This window comes from Lissotriton vulgaris, chromosome 5 (assembly GCF_964263255.1).
Source record: "Lissotriton vulgaris chromosome 5, aLisVul1.2, whole genome shotgun sequence".
Lineage (NCBI taxonomy): Eukaryota > Metazoa > Chordata > Amphibia > Caudata > Salamandridae > Lissotriton > Lissotriton vulgaris.
The window spans coordinates 1,772,045,329-1,772,066,540 of NC_141693.1; the positions used below are offsets into that span (position 1 = coordinate 1,772,045,329).

The following is a 21,212-nucleotide window of genomic DNA, read 5'->3' on the forward strand; positions in this document are numbered from 1 at the left end:
TCCTAACTTTGGTCACCTGTGCACAGACTTCCTTTCCTCGGCACCATGTGATCGATAACATGCACTGGGAGACCAAGGCCTGTGTATGGCAGGTGCTTTTACAGGTTATTTCTGAATCAATAAAAATGCCTTTCAGGTGAAACCCGAGAGACAAGGGGTTACTGCGCCACCGGTGCAGTGAGTGGCGAGCAGGGTGTTTTTTTCACACAAGGTCGTCTTCGTACGTGTGCGCCACCTACGTCGATGTTCCAGCCTTTGGCTGTTTTCTTCATTCTGTTGAAAGTGTTTTTGGGTCCAAAGATCATTGGCCGTGACATCACTGAATGGCAAACAAGAGGTCTGTATGGTATAAAGGGAGCAGCAGAGCAGAGCAGGAGCAGTGCAGGGTCAGCAGAGGCGACAGAGAGATATTGAGAGAGCCCCCACCAGCCCGAAAGGTCTATTTATAGCGCTAACATGGAGACCAGCATGGACCTCCTCCACGACTCCGGCGCCCAGATGGTGCAGTACCTCCAGGTGAACTACAAGAGTTCCCAGGACTGGTTCATGTTCGTCTCCTTCGCCGCCGACCTCCGCAACACCTTCTTCGTCTTCTTCCCCATCTGGTTCCACCTGTGCGAGGCGGTGGGCATCAAGCTCATCTGGGTGGCCGTCATCGGCGACTGGCTCAACCTTGTCTTCAAATGGTGAGTACTGGGTCCGCGGGATCATGGCGCTGTTAACTCATCCCAGTTCAGGGCTGGTAGAAGATGTTGGCTTCGTAGACTGTTTGACATTCCCCCCCTTCTTGCCTCATTGCCAGGATTGCCTGGCACCCCCAGATGAGTGATTTCCTTCATTTCTAGGTGTGGTTGGCCCATCACAACTCTAATTAGGGACAGAACCCACTGAAAATATTTCATTCATAAAAGGGTTCAAAATGTATTATATTATGGAGCTTATAGATATCTCAATCAGATACAGAGAATATTTGTGGTTTTATATTTTGAAATATCAACTACAGAAACATCATACTACTAAAATATTGTGGCCAAAATAAAGAAGATAAAAATATAGCGTATAGATATAGATTTATTATTCTTAACTCCACATCTATGGACCTTGATGCATATATCTTCATGGTACACAGATGTGGAGTTAAGTAAAATAAACCTAAAACTACTAAATATGCATGTCTTTTGGTCCTTGTCATTTTGACCATAATATTCAAGCATCATGATATCTTGAAATTAACATTATGGTGGCATTCCATTTTGTGTCATTTTCCGTTGTTTCATACCACGTCACCATTAACAAAAGGCTGTCTACCTACTACTGATTCTGACCCGACATCTACCTGAAATACGTTAACAGAGACCCAGTGATAGGGAAAATTGGTAGAATCAATACCAACCTGAAAGACTGAACATTTTGAGAATAATATGCATTGTGGATAATATTCCACCACAGTCTCAGGACTCGGCTTCATGCTATGAATTTGGAAATGTAAGCTCTGCGAAAAACATGTATGCCCAGTCGCGGGCAGCCATGACCAATCCTTAAGTCCAGATCTAGGAGTGTTTTGTGGGTTCATTTGTGATTGCTTTTATCAATATTTTTTGCTTACAGTAGTCATTGCTCAAAGATTGTGCATTGTGATTGGGAAAGCAAAAGATTATCCTAGATTCCATGTTAATCGCGAGATTTGTGTCTTGAGTTTAGCCTCTACTTCCAGAGAAGAGACATTTTCACTTTTCTTCAACAAAGGCAAGGTTTCAAGAACTAAATTAACCTACAATGGGAGAAGCTTGCATCAGGCCCCAAGTCCATGCTTTTCTAATTCAACGCAAGAAAGTATCGCAGTCGGACTTCAGGGAGTACTAGAGGTACCAGCATACATTGTCACAGAAGGATAACTGACTGGAGTGAGGGACTCACATCCTGTAGCCAGGATAATGGGGAGGAATCCTGAATATGGCACCCGAATTTCCCACAACTCATAATGCACCACAAGTTACTTAAATGCAAAAACAGCAATGGGTTAAAATGTAAAACATATTTGTAGGTATTTACTTGCATGATAGAGAATTACTTTTGTACTCACCTAAGATATCATTTCACACCCACTGTGAACGATAGGAAGTAAATTACTCCCATTTTAAACCCCTGAGACTCCGGAGGTATTATACGTTTTCACTAGACTTTTACAGCAGTTTAAAAATGACATTATTGGGGCTTTAGAGTTTTTAGTGGCTCCATGTGCATTGTTGAATATTGTACAGCTGTGTTTGTGTAATGTAAATGGATGTGAATCATTGGCAACTGCAAGTAATCTAATGATCTTATTACACGATAAAGCAACAACTAACTGGTGCAATTGACCAGACTTTGATACTAGGTGATGGGACCATCATTCTTTAAGAGATTGCCATCTGATTGGATGTTAAATGCTGGTTTTTAAGTAGAAATGTTTCTATAAATCCATCTTCAAAGAAGCAATTGTCCCATGAGGACATTAGAATATTTCTATTCTGAGGCATTTAAAGATCTGTACCGGAGTCCAAATTCAGCCCTTGGTTTAGAATTTTGCAAGATAAGCTTGCTTGCTCCATCAAAAAACAGGTTATTGCTTTCTACATTTTTGAAAGATTGAAATCAATGAAATCGTTACCCGAAAGTCCTTTGAAGTAAAACAGAAAATAGACCACTTTTGAAATATCATATTGTTATTTTTCAAAATGTAAGGGACTTTAGTCATCTCTCTGTCTAGAATAAAAGTTGATCAAGACAATGCAACATACACCTAGGTTCACAGGGAAGAAATGATACAGAGAAAGCAGTACCTTGTTCACTGCTTTATTTAAACCTTAGGGGTACTGCAAACAACATATTGTGAAGGTTTTTCATTGCATCCAGGTTGGAGCTGACTTGCATTTTATGCTCTCGCAACAAGCCTTAAGCTGTTGGTCATTGAAAGTGAAAAATTGGAAAAATATGAAAATAGCCCAAAGTGTCTCTTGACCATGTGCACGGATCATCGATGAAAACAAAAAATGTGCATCCATCCTGCACAAATGTAACTTGTGGTGGGTATTTTTAGCATCTCGAATTACTACACTACTATAAAGTAGTTTTCAAAGTGTAGTTGTGACCCATCCCTTTATGGATTAGAGTAGGCTGCAAAATGACCAGTTTATATGGGTCCAGAATCCCTTGAATCAGCCCAGTGGCACAAGTCACTGTAAAGGTTTAATTGACCTCACAGCTTGATCAGAACGTCGACTTACATCTGGTTCACCTCATTGTTTCTGTAAATAGAAGTGTCCCTGTGAATAAATCAAGCCTCTCTCCAGTGCATTATGACAGCAGGATTGGCGGCTCCGCGCTTCTTCCCTTTGTGTCTTTGTTGGTGTACTTCTGACTTCTGTGAAAAGGTTCTTTCCTTTTAGTGCTTCAATCTCAGCCTTTTACACTGAGCCCTGCTCATATGCAAGATAGAAATCTCTGCTTGCTTGGACCAGGATTCCCATGTGTCATGGGCGCTGTAGGACAGAGCTATTACTGTCTCACTGTATCACTGTCCGTCTCCTGCAAACAGCTTCTGTTTAATGGGAGCTTCTGGAAGTCAGTGGGTGCTCAAAGGTGGAGCAAGAAAAACAAGCATTAGAAATGCAATCGGGCTCGGATTTATTTGAGTTTGAGCTAATGGCATTGTAAATGCCAATGTATTGTTGCTATGTGTTATGGAGTGTGTTCATGTGGTGTGTACTGCCAGTGATCTCCTTGTGAGTGTGAGAATATTGCAACACTTGCCTGTGATGTCCTTCTTGTGAGTGTGAGAAACTTGCACCTCTGCTGCCTGTGGTCTCCTTGTGAGTGTAAGAAGCTTGCACAGCTGCTGCCTGTGATGTCCTACTCACTACTCTACTCTACTCACTACTCTACTCACTACTCTGCACTCACTACTCACTACTCTACTCACTACTCTACTCACTACTCTGCACTCACTACTCACTACTCTACTCACTACTCACTACTCTACTCACTACTCTACTCACTGCTCTACTCACTACTCACTACTCTACTTTCTACTCACTACTCTACTCACTACTCACTACTCTACTCACTACTCTACTCACTACTCTGCACTTACTACTCTACTCATTACTCACTACTCTACTTTCTACTCACTACTCTACTCACTACGCTACTCACTACTCACTACTCTACTCACTACTCACTACTCTCCACTCCCTACTCTACTCACTACTCACTACTCTACTTTCTACTCACTACTCTACTCACTACTCACTACTCTACTCACTACGCACTACTCTACTCACTACTCACTTCTCTACTCACTACTTTACTCACTACTCTACTCATCTCACTACTCTATTCACTACTCACTACACTACTCTACTCACTACTCACTTCTCTACTCACTACTCTGCACTCACTACTTTACTCACTACTCTACTCTACTCACCTCACTACTCTACTCACTACTCTACTCACTTGAAGAAGGAATTAAAATATTTAATAAATTCACTGTCATTTCACAGAAAAAAATTGTCAAAGGGGGTTGCTGAAATCTTTAAGAAAACTGGTTCTAAAGTGCTTTCCATTGAAATCTGTAAAGCGACTTTTTAGTTGTAAAATTACTCATTTCCCTTTTTAAAGAGCGGTCAGTAGATGAAAAATTGTGTCAAATGTATTATAACTTGTTTGTTTTATTTGTTATCAAGTTTCACCAATCACTTTGGATTTTTCTGGTGGCCCTAAGCATCGTTCTGTCGCACTGTTTGAAGTGTTAGCCCATCCTCCAATGGTTGGTAAATTTACACCTCCAAACATGCTCCGTTTTCTTTTTGTTTCCAGTTTTATCCAGTGCAAAATCAACCCTAGGTTATTGGAGTGCTTTACATTAGCATATACATTACACAAGGACACATTCATTTTTGGTAGGCACAGGGAGATTAAGTGATTTGCCCAAGATTAAAGGATGTTGAGTCGACGCCGAGATTCAAGCCAGGTTCCCAATCTCCAAAATTCGTCAGATGTGGGCGCTGCGCCACATCCTCCATCCAAAAAGTCACTTAGAAATGCATATCCTATAATCGTGTGCCCTGACCCCTCGACCCCACGCACACACTGTGGCACTCACGACTATCTGCAGACAACACACAGCATACGGTCACAAGCTCCCAAATAAATGTAATCCTACAAAACAGAGGGTTTGATCCCGTGCGCAGCATGGGGACGCTAAGGCCAGGCGGCTGCTGAGGAAAGACAGTTGACAAGGATAATGTCCAGACGGCGCCCTCAGCAGCCGGCGGGCCTGTAACTCAAACCCAAGGCCTGCCTAGGGTGAGCTCATCTTCCAGATTTAGCCGGGGGGGGGGGGCACGTGGCCTCACAGGCTTCCTTCAAAAGGAAAAATGGGAGGGCAGACTGCCAGGGAAACTGCGGGCACGCATCTGTAACGTGTGTCTTGCCTTTTGCAGTTAGTATTTCTTGCAGCTGGGCTATGCACTGGCAGCGGAACAGGACAGCCATTCGACACAGTCTACGATTTTACAAAGACCCCTCGCGCCTGGAAAAAAATGCCCCGTACAGCGCCTGCACAGACGGTGTCCCTACTGTACCAGTTTCCCGTATGTAGAAGAACGTGGGAAGAAGCCTACACTGCATAGTCGTTACTGTACCAGTTCTTTATGCGTGAACACAGCTGTCACCATCGCTGTCCATACAGACCATGCGATATCTGTGAGCGTGAGGGCAGCTAGCACAGTAGCGCCTGTGCCTCGTGTTGTGTGTGTGCCTAGCAAAGCTCACCTGCCGCAGGACTGTGCTGATTCTGCAAGCGTCATAGCGATACTGAAATAAAAGACCTCATGTTATCTCCTACAACGCACTTCTGCCATTTTTTTTCACATACTGCCTAAAATCTCTGTCCAGCCAGGAATAGTGATCACAGATATACCGTCGGTCGGCCAGGGGTCCCAGGCTGGGAGACAGCAGCCCATTAAACTTGCTGGAATGCCAAGAGATTTCATCAAACTCAGCTGGGGCAGGAAGCAGCGCCTGGGGCTGCAAACAGGGAATACGGCGTCTGCCTCTACAGCACTGGGGGATCCCTTAGAACTCAGAGCACAAAAGTGCTCAACATGTGTCCTTAAAGTGCCGGACTGGCCCTCCGTGCTGCCTACGACCATGTGCTGATGTCACGCATTGCTTGACGCGCGCCCGACAAACGCACTGCTAGATGGTGAACGCGCGCACAACATCTGGATTGCATTACACGGGCACTCTGACAGCTCCTAATTAAGATTAATCACTCTCCATGCTCGTTCGCGCACAGAATATGCCAAATCGGGCATGCATACATTACATAGAGCCTATCACGTCAACGCTACTAAATACACAGCACAGCGAAGACGAATCACTAGGCAGATGCCATAAAAAACTAAGGAATGTGCCAGCCGGAGCCCTTTCTGAATTTTTTTTTCTAAATACTAAAGAGCTCGCAAGCTCCGCCCCCACTTCGTGGTGGGCGAGGCCCGAGCCCTAAAAATCACTGTATGGGAATCTCAACCGATTTAGTTATCTTATTAGCTAATACCTGTGTGCATGACAGCTGAAACTCTTGTGGTTTGACTTTAGTGTCTGTCTCCCATTAATCCCTCAATTTAAATCTGCAGGATCCTGTCTGGGCAGAGACCGTACTGGTGGGTCCACGACACCGATTATTACAACAACACGTCAGCACCGGTCATCGAGCAGTACCCGGTCACCTGCGAGACCGGTCCAGGTGAGCACCTGAGTTCCTATGAAATAAAGTATGATTTGTATGTAGTCTCTAATCTTTTAGATAACCACTGATCTACAGAGAAAAGGAACCAGGCTTTTGGAAAATATTAATTTGAAAAATTGTTAGGGCTGGACTAGACTACTTTATGTAACAAGAGACCCCCACTTGCTTATAAATTTTGATTTTTTTTCACACAGATAGCAGTGTTCACATGTATTATTTAGTTATCATCCATTATAATTGAATACATATGTTGCAACTACTTTGTTAAATGTCAACTAAACGTCCTGAAACACTTGCACGAAATGACAGTATGGTTTGATAAATAGGGCAGGTTTGTTGAGGCACTGAACAGTAAAATTCAGAAAAAATGTTATGTTAGCCGTAGGAAAAACTGTGGTACATTTACATATAATAATTTTCAGGGATGATTATTGGCAGATCTGCTGGTCACTTTAAAGACTGCATTAGATTTTACTAATCCTTGTCTGGGTAAGCCCAGTCCCATTTATAAATCAAGATAGAAACTGGAGCACCTAGTACGGGTAGCAAAGGAAAAGAAGTATGCATACTCAAAGCAGGAGCATCAGCCAAGAGAGATCTGGCTTTAAGCTTGACCAGCTGATGGTGGGGTTCCAGCCTCTCATCGTTTCCCGTAAATTAATGAAGGAACTTGAGTGTAGCTCCTGTGTGACATATGTCAGAGTTTAGTGGTCCTGTGATGATCCTGGTTCACAATGATCACATCACCACCCAATGGACATGGTATTTATAGCACATCCTGTTTCATTTCCACAGGAAGTCCCTCTGGCCACGCCATGGGAGCCGCTGGAGTTTACTACGTGATGGTGACCTCGCTTCTGTCCATCATGCTGAAGAAGAACCCACCCACGTTCAAGAACTGGTGAGTGATGAAAAGCGAGGTGGCAAGTTGAGCATCTTAAGGGGGTACTTTGTGGCTGCAGAGTACAATAGGGTGACAAAGAGCAGCTAAAGAGATACCACACTGACCATGTCCAAGTCTTGTCTTTATCTTCAGTTTAGATGCCTCCTACAGAGCAAACAATTTTAGGACTAAAATTCTCTTTATGCGTTCTCAAATTCAGGCCCCAATCACTCGCTTTGGGGCCATTTTAATCTAGAGCCATTCATCACCACCAGTAACATAAGTCAATCATTGATTTTCTTTCTCATTACCTGCGTTTTCCCATCCTGTGTAGGCAGAATATCTCTTATTTAGCTTATTGGTCGGTGGAATATCTGTTCTCTTGATTGAACAAGAGAAGACCTACTGTTTTCAGAGGTGTCCTGCCCATTACAAGTGGAGACATTGTCTTGTAGACCAGTAGATGACAACAAGAGTGGACAACTTCTTGAACAGAGAGGCAGAGAGAAAGGGAGACCATCATTTGGCTGACTGAGCGAGCCATGCGGTCTGATGTTAGCAAAGACCCTTTGATGTTATTCACATTTTCTTTCTTCCCACTACAGCATATAGCGTGGGACAGTAGTTAAGCACACTTCAGGCAACGGCTATGAGTGACCACATTCTTCCCTTTTACAAGAAGTAGTAACGCACCAAAAGTAGTTTCTTTCAATATCAGGTATACTATAACACGGTGTATGTTTTAAACTCCCCCCCCCCCAAAAATACAAAACAAGCAATTACTAATTCAAAGGAAAGCAGCCAGCACCTGAGCTAATGACTTTGCCAGTGTGTATTCTTTATTACCTCCCCCTAAAGTACAAGTTACTTGTACTTAGGCAAAGATAAGTCCTTTTCTTAAAAGTAAACAGTTCATATGCTTGTGTGTACAGGACATTAGAGTAAAGCCTGGATTTCTGCAGAGATTGCTCACTCTGAGGATAAAAACACAGAGTCACATAGAATGTTGCTACAGGGATTGTCCTACCCTGTGGTATATGTTTTCCTGGGCGTATTCCCTGTTGATACCCCAAATACACTTGTAATGAGGTTCTCAACAGCTGCTGGCAAACATGGACATGAGAGGCTTCTCCTGCTGCCTTTGCAAACCTTAATGCACGTGTTGAACCTTCCTTACCCCAACTACCCATGTGCTAGTTTATATTCTGCTTGTAACATTCTGATTACTGCATTGCCTAGTTCCCTTTAACTTAATGTTTCGCCCTTCTTGTGTTCCAGGTGTCTCCGCAGTGCGGTCTGGACAGGATTCTGGGTGGTTCAGATCTGTGTTTGTTTGTCCAGGATATTCCTTGCGGCTCACTTTCCTCACCAAGTGATCACCGGAGTCATTTCAGGTTAGTTTTATGAATGTTCCTCTTCTGCCTTACCTTTGTATACTGGGGTACCAGTAATCAGCGTAAGCAGGAGCAAGCGAACAGTGAACAGTTTCGCTTGGAATAGCAAACACTATTCCGAAATGCCTTTAGAGACCATAATAATAATCAGGCTGAAATGTGTTGGCAAGATGGGACAGTTGTGGCCAGGCACAAAGCAAGAGATCTATGATATCCAAGTGCAAACTCTTTGGTGTAACTTATTGTGTTGCTCAATAGTCTTATACAGTCTGATTTTTATGATTCTTGGGGTTCATTCTGGTCTTTGTGCTAATGCTATTTTTGCTTATGTTGAGCAAGTGTCCTTCTCTGAGTCTTGGCATTTTCCTAGATATTGTTAAAAATATTCATACCATTTGTCCTTTTCTTTTGCGTTGACAGGGATGGCCGTTGCCGAAGCTTTCCACCACATCCCTTCCATCTACAAGACAAGCTTGAAGAAATACCTCTCCACCACCCTCTTCCTCTTCGTCTTCGCCCTGGGATTCTACCTCATTCTAAAAGCCCTGGGAGTAGACCTTCTATGGACACTGGAGAAAGCCAAGCGCTGGTGTTCCAAGCCCGAGTGGATCCACATCGACACCACCCCCTTCGCTGGACTGCTCCGGAACCTGGGGATCTTCTGCGGCCTGGGGCTGGCTCTCAACTCACGCATGTACCAGGAGAGCTGCCAAGGGAAGCAAGGGGCACAGGTCACTTTCCGTCTCTACTGCGTCGTCTCCTCCCTCATCGTCCTCCACCTCTTCGACTCCTTCAAACCACCAACGAAGGTGGAGCTGCTGTTCTACATGTTGTCGTTCTGTAAGAGTGCAGCTGTGCCACTTGTTGTCGTTGGGATCATTCATTACTGTGTGTCACAGGCTCTGAGCCACCAGGACAAAAAAGCTTTTTAGGAGGACGTATGAAATGTCCATTGTGTTGGACAAGGTGTATCACTCCAGCTTAGGTTCAACACTCTGGTACTCACCAGTACAGGGAAGAAATCCTCTCCTTAGTGCCTGGGTCCAGTGTGTGCTGCAGGTCGTAGAGATTGTTGCGTGCTGTCCGGCCCTGGGGCCTTTCTCAGACAGTGCCAGAAAGAGCTGGAAGCACAGAATGTCTACACTTCACATCATGAGGATGAAATTTCAAAAGCTGCTGAAGTTTGAAAAAGTGCCAAAGATACAGACAAAGGTTTGGCAAGATTGAAGAATTCAGCCTGAGGACATGCAATATAAACAAATTAATCTTCTCCATAAAGCTGTCACCATTCATACAATATACAGACTAATGAGGTGGTGAAAATCCAGCAGCCCCTAGTGAGGAGAGATAGAAACATTATAACATTGAACTTATGAGGAAATGCTACCCAATGAAGCATGGCCCCCACTTCCTGCTTCATGGAGGCGTATAGATCATATTCAGCTGAGCGCAGAATCCCAGAATGACATCTGATTGGAAGGAAAGATTGGCAAAAGAAGACTGTCCAATGAGCAAACGAACAAATCTGTCAAGCAGGCCTAAACCACGAGTTAAATCCTAGCTCCAGAGGTTGTTGGGGAGGTGGTCCAAACATTCCCTTACATGGGCACCTGCTTGACTGAGTGGGATGTTGTTCAAGTCAGAGATACTACAATTACCCCCCACTGGTGGAACTCGGCAACTGTTTGGTGATTTGAGGAGGGAATTTGCTTTATTGTAGGCACATTTCTGAATAGACTTACGGACTAGATACATTTTAGACTGTATTTTTTCAAATATTTATTTTGCCTTATAAAGGATATGGACTGTGAACATTGTGAATCTGTGAAACCACAATGGATTTTGTACAGAAGGTGCTGTATTTACAGCATTTGAATTACATTATCAAGGCATGATATTTTTTTAATAAAAACATGAAAATCATAGCGTCTCTCTTATTAAAATGATCGACGTGAAATATAAAATGTGTTATCCCTCCGTTCCTTAACTACTCAAGTCTCAACATGGAAGTTAGTTCTGACTGGCCAACAGGCACATTTACATGAATCTGATTCGTTGTAATAGCCGTGATGTGATTGGTTGAGAGGTAAAAAGTGTTGTGAACATTTTTCATCATGAGTCAGCCTAAGTCACCCTCTTTAAATACACATCCTTTGTTTTTTCTCAAATTGTATTTTGTGGTTTGCAGCTGATGTGTCCGATTCCCTTCATTTCTTGCTTGAGCACAGCGTTCATTAGTTTATGTCTTTCAATTCCTTATAAATAAATAAAATATAACAGATCCAAATGAAGAAGTTCAAGAGTATAGCTAGAGAAAATTAGCAGAAAGTTGTAGAAGGAGGAGGAGAGAGCTGGACAAAGATTCCCAGGACAGGTGTACAGGCTAAGCGGCAAAACAATGTTGTGTAATGAAACCAGACATAAGAACAGGAGGGAGTCATTTATGGTCATTAGTGGCAGCATTTCTGACTTTTATAGTCTTCCAGGTATTCCTATGCCTGCCTCCTATGCCACTGAGACTGACAGATTTCTGATGCAGGAGGAGAGAGTGTGAACATTGGCCAGGGTTCATGCTGTGCATGAATGTCACAGTGCAGTGTCCCGACAAGGCACTCAGGAGTGCAGCGGTGATGTGCATGGGTTAGGTCTGTTGTGAGTGGCTATATTTACTGATCTCTACCTGGTTCATTGCTTGCGGAGAAGTAACAGTGTATGGACTAGAAGATGATGTTCCAGGAAGTGACATGCTCTGCTTTGGCCCTCTAACTTTACTCCCCTTCCTGTAGAGATTGAGTAATTCATATATGAGGGTTCTTGCAGGTTGGGATGGGTCTTCATGGTCAATGGGACAGGACGTGTCTATGAAGCCCCCGGCGAGGCAGCACTTGAACAAACAAAATTACCAATGAGCAGATTCCCTAGGATTCCTGGGTCTCCTATTGTTGAGGAAGCATTGGATGAATGCTGGGGATAAGATGGGGTCCTGCGGGACCTGGATAGAGAGACTCAGTGTGTGATGTATGGCAAATCACCACCATAGTGCTACTAACCCAGGAGCGTGGGAAAAGGCACAGGTGTGACCTCGCTTCATGGTGAATGGTGACGTGAATCCTGCTCACAGACAGGTACCAAAAAGCAGTCTCCTGTCCAGGAATACAAGGTACGCCTGACAATTACTATGGCAACAGGAGGGTTAGACCCTCACATGATTCCATCACTGTTTCACCGTTTTACGAGTCATCCCCTGGTGAAGTAAGAACTCCCCTAAGTGCCACGAAGGTTGAGGTGCTCGAGGCCCAAAGTGACAAAACTATCAGGATGGTGGCGCCCGTCAAACCAGGGCTGACGCATACCTAACGGTTACAGAGATGCAAATTGAGAATGTATCCTGTCCTGAATGAGTGAGATGGCCATACTGACCCTCTGAATAACTACGTTGGGTGAGTGGTTTTACTGATGCAACTCTTGATAGCTCCCTCTGTATCAAGGACTATTGTAATGAAAACATGAGTGTGGCCACTGTATGGAAGATGTCTAAGTGAATAGCGGTTTCCTCATAAGTTACCTGGGTCAGGCAAAAGAGGCGGAGGAACCAATGACTTCAACAGTTTTAACAGTGACTTATAATATTGGTGTGGGATGAAGAAACACAAACCACCATCACCTAGAGATGGCATAAATTACAACAGACGCCTCAGTGGAGTTGAAAGGCTATTTTAAGAAGACAGGCATGCACTAGTAAAAGCAGTTTCTTGTATTGCATTAAAGGATAAAACACAGCCATATTACAAATATATTACAAATACCCAACAGGCAACCCACCCTTCGCCATCCCATTCGTAATCTCCAATATCCTTCAGCTTCTATGCCTCCTTTGTCATCGCCCCTTTATTCTTTAAGTGCCCCAATTCCATTTCCCCCTTTCCAGTTTCCCTCATATCTCTTACCAGAGCCTCACAGCTCCACAGCACCCAAATGTACCTCACCTCACACTGGCATGTCTGATCAATAGTGAAGCCAGTCCTCATTTGACCGCTCTAAAAGACTCCAACATGCATCCAGGTAAAACCCTCCCTCAATGAGTTTACCTTGCTCACACTAGGATACAGCTCCCCAGTACTCTGTGGTACAAGCCATTTCACCTGGTAGTACCATCCCTCTCTCCTAACACCAGACCACCACATCCCACAGCTCCATAAGATAACATGCTATATCCAAGGACAAAATATGGCTTCTGTAGTCACCATATCCCTCAAATTGATTTTCTTTCCTCTTAATTCTTTGAGAAACCCCTGCTGGGCAGAACCTTCCCATCTCTATATGCAGCTTTCTGTGTGCCCTGTCAATCACTGATGCGTTTATCACTTCACTCCAAATTTTCCTGTGAAGTAGTTGGGTCAAAACAACACCTCTTCCCATAACCCCTCAAGTGCCCTCAAATCTGCCTTCCTTTTTTCAAAGATTTCAAAGCCATCATATGCAACTGATTATTTTTCTCTATAAGAATCACTAACGTGTCTGGGATGCATTGACACTCGGGTAATTCTGTTGCTACCTAAGCCTCATTGTCAACATTGAAACAAACCTTCTTATTTGCAAATGCATTCCTTCTGAACTCCACCGCCACCACCAGAAGGAAAGAGTAAAACAATCAATGATTTTGCAATCCTCCAATTGCCGTCCCGGTGTTGAGAGCACCACTTGAACTACTAAAATAGACCAAAGGCATCTGCCTCCCAAGATGTAAAACATTTGTCTGGTCCACTCCATTTTGTCTCCCAAAGACCACGTGGTCACTTGTTTTCTCAAGGACTCTGGCAGCCTTCCTTCCCCGCTGCTTTGTGCCTCCCCACTGCAAATCCTAGCCACTTACGTGATGTCTGGCCTGTCCGCACCACTCGACATGTAAAGCTTAAGTGCCTCCATTTTCCTCAGGTCTTGTTTGAATTCTCTGTAGCCTCTTCAACAAATTGAAGCATAATGTCTTTATATTAAGGCAATTTTGCTTCCATCTTCTCCGAATCCATTTCCACACCTAAAAAGATCAGCTGTATCCATAGTCTTCTGACTTTTCCAACCTGTTATACTAACAGCAAAGTATCTCTGCCCCTTGCCCACAAGGTCTCACACATCTAATTGCATCACTCACATTAGAATGTTGCAGTGAGAAGGTCTCCTCTGTATGGAATGTCACAGAGTGATCCTCCTATAAAGACCAGAGATGGATCAGCTGACACTTCTTCAGTACTGTTCTGAATGGCGATATAATAAAGTTATCAAGTAGTTACTAATCAAAAGGACCTACAACCTTCCGTTTCCCATACTTTCTTCTCTAATTTGCTCCTCCCCACCTGTAGCATCGCCTAAGCCTATTTCACACTCTCCAATTATCCCAAGTAAACTCACCTAAACACTTCACTGAACCCCATTACGAACACACGTTGTGGATCTATGTGGATAAAATTAAAACCAGGGCCTCCATATATCTAAATTAAATTACATATGCGCCCCATTTCAAAATAGCCGTGTATTCCTTCCTTCTAGCTAAATGGCCCTCATTACTTCCTCCAACTTACCAAAAGCATTGAGTAACTGGGTATTTGGTCCAACTATTTGCACACTTTGAATTTAGAAAATCATCTTATGAAGGACCAAAAAGCTTCCCCGTCTTAAATTGCCCCTGGCTACTGTCTCACCCCAGAGGGGTTGGAACATCCAAAAAAGAACCAGTTATGAACAGGTACCAATTGGCATTTTATAAGTCACAGTCATAGGTCTAATCAGCACAATCCATGTCAACCATAAATGTATGACCTACTATTCCCATTTTACATCGGTATCCTTCTCCGTGTTTGCCTTTAATTTTTCACCATATCTAACCCTGACAGACTGCCAAAATTAACCAAATGACATAAATGTACTTGAAGAGTGTGGTGCACAGTTCTTGGTTGCGTTCACAATAAACACTTGCATATATTAGAAAAGCCATGGTCTATTCTTCTAGTGTAAATAGCACTGTCGGCTCATTGCCACCTCCTATTCTTATTTTGTCCCTGTTCCTTGCACTTCGCGTCTTATGTTATAATTTAAACATGGCCTTATTAAAAATTCCCACAATTTGTTTGGTAATTCCAATGCTTGGCAATTTCTTCAGTTTACTCACTTCAGACCCAGGCCAGTCTTCTACCTCTTCCACTTAGCATTTTGTTCCATTCAGTTTACTCCACTTACTTATCAGCCCTTGAGTTTCCTCCTTCAACCTTACCTTCTTGTGATAATTTGTGCCTATTCACTTATCCGCCCAACCTTTAGCCTGTTATTTATTTCATTTTACCTCTTGTACTTTCTCTTTTTTACTTATCCTCTACACACTTTGCTCACCTCCCTTCCTTTACCAGTGCCATGAAACCTTTCCAAATAATGTTACAGTTCTCTTTTAGCTAAATGTTAAAGACAGCACTTTCCAATGGTGACTCTGGCTTTCTCTTGGCGACTCAGCCTTTTCTTTTATCCTGTTCTTCAATAGAATTTGCATGCTTTTGTTCCACTCCTGGGTCTACAAAACACTAGACTAGCCCCCCAGTTAAGCTATTAATTTATATCAGATAATAAAGTACAATATAAATATTTATAATAATTAATATTCTTTATCACAACTTAAAATAAATTGATGTGAAAGAATATATACACATATATTTTTACATTTTAAAATGTATTCATGTATAATACATTTCCAATTAAGCATGAATAGTTAATACATTAATCAAATAATATATAAACAATCTATAAACAATGCATCACAAAATTAAAACTTAAAAAGTAGTTATAAAAAAGCAAACATTAGACAAATGAATAACAATTAACAAAATATTTAACATATTCTTCAATTAACTGACAACAATTAATGTATAATAAAAAAGAATACCCACCCAATCCCATAATAATGGCCACAAGCCAAAACTTAATTGTAATGCAAAATTATGAAATTGAGCATTTAAAAAATATAACAGTATACATGTATTAAATAATTAACATATTAATCAATTAACATTGAGATAAAATAAAAATATAATACAATAAATCATCATAATATAAAACAATGCTAAAAGAAACTGTGTATTAAAATTTGATATTAGAGTAAAATACAAAAGAGATATGAGTGTATCAAGCCTTCATTTAATTTTCTTAAACTACTGCTAAAGCATTGTTTTCAGGCACTCTGCCACTTAATGTTTATCTTGCACTGCTTTTTACTTACTTGAATTGCTTTTGTGTGTCGGTGTCTCTGACCTGCGGTGCACATAAGTAAGAGCGGGTCCGCTATTAGGAGATCGGCGAGCTAGCTGTTTCCCACATAGGGAGGCATAAAACTCCATGCTAACGCGACCTTGCAGCGTGTATCGAGCAGTCATTTAATTTACTTAAGCTACTGCTGAAGCATTGTTTTTAGACACTCTGCCACTTAGTGTTTTAACTTGCACTGCTTTTTACTTATTTGAAACGCATTTGTGCATCCGTGTCTCTGACCTGCAGGGCTCGTAAGTGAGAGCTGGTTCGCCATTAGGAGGTCAGCGTGCAAGTTGTTTTGCACACAGGGAGACATAAAATCCATGCCACTGGCATGTCAAAGGCAAGCCCGTCTGCGCCCGTGTGTGCCCCTCTGTGCCTGTCAGCGCCTGGCATGTGCCATGGGCCAGGACCCCTGGGCCTGGTCGTTTCCCCCCGCTGCTACTTGAGGGAACAGCTACTTGCGCTAAACAATGGTAAGTGCTGGAACTCCCCCTTATGGGACGGTGAGGACAACACTCCTTACTGCTGTAAACTATGCAATTTTTCCCCTCGGGTAACCCCATAATGGCTAACTCATCAAGAACTATACCAGGAGATAACAACTGCCCCAAAGCTACCAATAACTCGCTAACTTGTACCCTTGATCAAGCACAAATACGAATTTTATTGCTTGATTCAGACTTCTAACCGGATCTAGCCTTTTTAACTGAAACTTGGGCCAACAAAACACCTGAGCCCGACTGGATTGCAGCGTTAGCGACAGGATACGAATTGGCAAGGGTAGACACAGAAGGAAAAAGGGGAGGAGGTATAGCGATTATTTATCGCTCCAGCTTTAAGGCCATGTTTGACCCTAAGCAGGATCTAGGAGTAGAGGCACTGACATTCAACTTCAAATTCAGTGATACCCTGTCCTTCCCCGGACTACTACTGTATCAGGCGCCGGGGCCCAGGGCCCCCTTTACACAATCTCTTCAAACTTCATGGAATTATGCATAGACTTTCACAATACTTGGTGATTTTAATTTCCATCTCAAATTCAAAAATAATGTGGAGACCTCCCTTCTGGTAGATAGTGTGGCAGGTTATAGACTGACCTATTCAGTACAGAGCCCACACATAAGGCCTGACACACATTAGATGAGTTTTTCACTAATATTTCCAACATTATTTTGGAAAAAACACTACCACTAACCTGGCCCGGTCACAGGGCCATCTTTTTCAAACTTCTTCTGGAGAATATAGTGCCTTATCACAACACATTGCCTATTACTAAGACCTGACAGTGGCACAAAATTTAAAAAACTGATTTAGAAGATGCCTTGGATAGACACCTTCCCTTACTAGACCTAGACAGCAATAAGGCAGCTGATTAGGATGACTGCTGGGTTAGCCACTAAGAAGGGGTCCCCTGAAGACAAATGATAGGCAGGTTGGACAGGGAAAAACAACCAAAATAGTACTAAATAGATCAACCTGCCTATATATAGGATAAACTGTGCCCACTAGGGTCACTAAATAATCAACAACGCTGGGCTAACATATAGAGATTTCGCAAGATAAGAATCCAAAGAATAAATTTTACAATTTTTTTTCATTATTGACATTCATATAAATTATCAAAATTAGCAGAACAAGGATAGAGGCATATATATAATAATACACACCAGACATGTATACCATGCAACTTTAGATCAGAAGGGCTGCTGTGCCTACCTAGACAGACTGAAGCTGCCCAAGATATCTACAGAGGAGACGCATTCACTAGGACAAGAAATTAAAGCTAAGGAGAGCCCTTTGGCTGTCAATTCACTGAAAGACAACAAAGCTCCAGGGCCAGATGGCTACACAGCATCCTTCTATAAAGCGTTCCAAAATAACCTAATCCCAATTATGAAGAAAGTTTTCAACCATTGCGAGAAGGAGGGGGAGGTAACGGACTCCATGACAAAAGCAAACCTATAGTCTTCCCCAAGGAGGGCAAAAACACGCAGCGCCCCCAAAACTACTGACCCATCTCACTCATCAACATAGATATACACCAAAATCCTAGCCACCACAAGGCTAAACAACCTGCTCCCAAAGCTGATTAAGAATACACAAGTAGGCTATCTGAAAACACGTATGTCCCACGACAACACTAGGCTCCTCTGCCATGTAATCGAACACTCAAACAAATCAGATAGACCAGCGGTAGCAATAACACTAGCCGCAGAGAAACCCTTTGACAGTGTGTCCTGGAAATTTCTGGAACAATGCATGCTAACATACAACCTGGGTGAAAGTTTTATGAGGAAGGTAATGGCACTATATAAATCCCCCAAAACACAGATAGCAATAAATGGATCAACATCACAACCGCTCAACCTACAGCGAGGTACAAGACAAGGCTGCCCATTATCCCCAACGCTGTTCCTATTAGCTCTCGAACCCTTAATCACTGTCATCATGGCTAACAATAAAATGAAGGGAGTATCCATCAACAACACCACATCCAAACTAGCGGCCTACGCGGATGACATATTAATAATTACTGAAGACCCGGAAACGTCCATCACAGCACTCATGGACACCATAAGTGCATACTCTACCAACTCGGGATACAAGCTAAACAGTGACAAATCGGAGTGTATGCCACTCAACATGCACACAACCAAAGAGGTTATAGCTGCCTCCGGGCTAGCATGGCAACCCGGGTTTATCAAATACCTAGGGCTCCATTTCGGGAAAAACCTGCAATCCAGTCTAGAGCATAACGAGAAACTAACCTTATGGAAGATTAAAATGCTCCTGGAATCCTGGTCACCCAAATTCATAACGTGGTGGGGGAGAATAGACACTATAAAGATGATGATAACTCCACTAGTGAACTACCTGGCAGGGATGCTCCCTCTCACACTCGCAGACGATTTCCATTGCAAGGTAGACCAAATGATAAACAAATTCACATGGCACGAAAAAAAAACTGAATAGGTCTCCCGAAACTAAGGCTATCGAAGAGGCTAGGTTAGCTGAACTTAGCAGACTTTAGAACATTTCAGACAGCCTTCATAGCAAGACAAGGAAAGTACTATACTACCAGACCCGAAATGCATACCGACGTGGCTCTCCATTGAGAAGGCCATTCTAAACAACACCAGCCCTACGACTCTCCTCACCGCTAACAAGCAGGCACTGTAGAACAACTCCATACTTAAAAACACAAAAAAGACAGGCGTTTCTTAAGGTAGACAGGAAACTTGAGCACAGCATAAAAAACTCACTCTGGGAATCCCTAGGGGTGAACCCCAAGATCAAATACAGAGGGAAAACCCTAGACAAAGAATTGTGGAAAAGGCTAGGGTTCTCCTTCCCGGCACACCTAGAAGATGATGATGGTAAACCACACTCCTACAACAACCTAAAAACACAACATAACCTCAAGTACATAGAACTCTATAACTTCCAGATAATCAAAACTGCTGTATCGAAAGCTAAACTAACAAAACACAAGCCCACGATCATTCAGTATATGGAGAACCTAAACCAGGTGTCCCACTTATACAAACTCCTCCGCCCCAGCACCTCAAAACTCAACAGCAAGAACACCAAATATTGGGAAGACCAACTGGACACCAAACTCACAGAGCAAGAGCTACACACCCTCTGGGCGTCCCCAGCGAAAAACATGATCTCCCCAGTGCTAGCGCAAATAAAATTCTGGCTATTGCACCGAACATACTGGACCCCAGCGCGCCTAGCGACGCTGGGACTCAGAGAAACTGACTGCTGCTGGAACTGTGGCTCAGAAAAGGGAGCGCTGGTGCACCTCATATTCCACTGTCCGAAGGTTAGAAAGTTCTGGAAGGAAGTCTTCACATTCGCAAACAGGGCTCTAGGATGCACACTAAAAGAAGAATTTGCCCCAATCACTACCGCACTCTTAGATGTGGACACAATAACACAACAGGACAGAAGCCTCCTTGACTTTCTCCTAACATCGGCAGCCAAAACTGTGCTCGCCAATTGGAAGGACACAACCAAGGCCACATTCAAGGGGTGGATGAACTGGGTGACATTCCTCAGAGGTGCAGACAACACGGCACTAAGATACGCCCCATGGAAGAATCCCAACAGAGTGATGTGGACTACCCTAGACAGGTTTTTCAACCCTTACGAACCCCCATGAGTGAAGGAAGGGCAAAACGAAGTAAAGTCAGAACCAATAGAGAATATAGGAGCACTAGGACGGTCAACCACTGCACCCACACCAGCACCTGCATGTTCTATGTTCTGTGTAGAAACGACTAGGAGAACTACCGCAATTACCCCGATGTTTTATGTTAAATGTTTACGAAGCTGTGGGGCAACCATTCATCGATAAGTAATGCAGTAGAAACCCCCTTCGTAAATATCCGCAAACTGTCCTTTCATGTTATCTGTGTTATATACTGTACTGTAAAATACCAATAAAAATATTTTTCAAAAATAAATAAAATACATGCACCCTCAAGCAAACAGATCCATGAGATTACAAGACAATGGGGGATCCTATTCAGCGCTGAATAACCTTGTGCGTCCGGATCTGGCTACAACTTTCAGCAAAGAGAATGCCCGAGAGCCTCTCATATTATCACCAATTGGCTATATAGTATCCCCCATTGTCTTGGGGCGCTCAACATTCTGTGTTTCTGGGCAAATCACTTAATATCCCCATGCCTAACAGATATGAATATGTCCATCTGTAAAGTAACTGGTGCTCATGTAACGCGCTTTGATACCTTCCGGTCTATATAAAACTTCACCAAAAAAAACATGCCTCAGCTCAGGCACTATGTAACCCACTGACCACCAATGACTCCCACACTCA

At 43.0% G+C, this 21,212-nt stretch overlaps 1 protein-coding gene across 1 annotated transcript; it reads left to right on the forward strand.

The window, feature by feature from the left end:
* The first annotated feature begins 378 nt into the window (after positions 1-378).
* On the forward strand, positions 379-10,996 carry LOC147717132 (glucose-6-phosphatase catalytic subunit 1-like). Its single transcript, XM_086924071.1, has 5 exons — positions 379-686; positions 6,684-6,793; positions 7,592-7,697; positions 8,958-9,073; positions 9,494-10,996. Exons 1-5 carry the CDS (start codon positions 457-459, stop codon positions 10,003-10,005), a joined length of 1,074 nt encoding a protein of 357 aa, XP_086780197.1. The 5' UTR covers positions 379-456; the 3' UTR covers positions 10,006-10,996.
* The last annotated feature ends 10,216 nt before the right edge of the window (positions 10,997-21,212 follow it).

Coding starts and splice junctions, on each gene's coding strand:
- LOC147717132 (XM_086924071.1), top strand. CDS start 457: ATGGAGACCAGCATGGACCTCCTCCACGACTCCGGCGCCCAGATGGTG. Junction 7,698..8,957: donor CCACCCACGTTCAAGAACTG/GTGAGTGATGAA, acceptor CTTGTGTTCCAG/GTGTCTCCGCAGTGCGGTCT. Junction 9,074..9,493: donor GATCACCGGAGTCATTTCAG/GTTAGTTTTATG, acceptor TTGCGTTGACAG/GGATGGCCGTTGCCGAAGCT.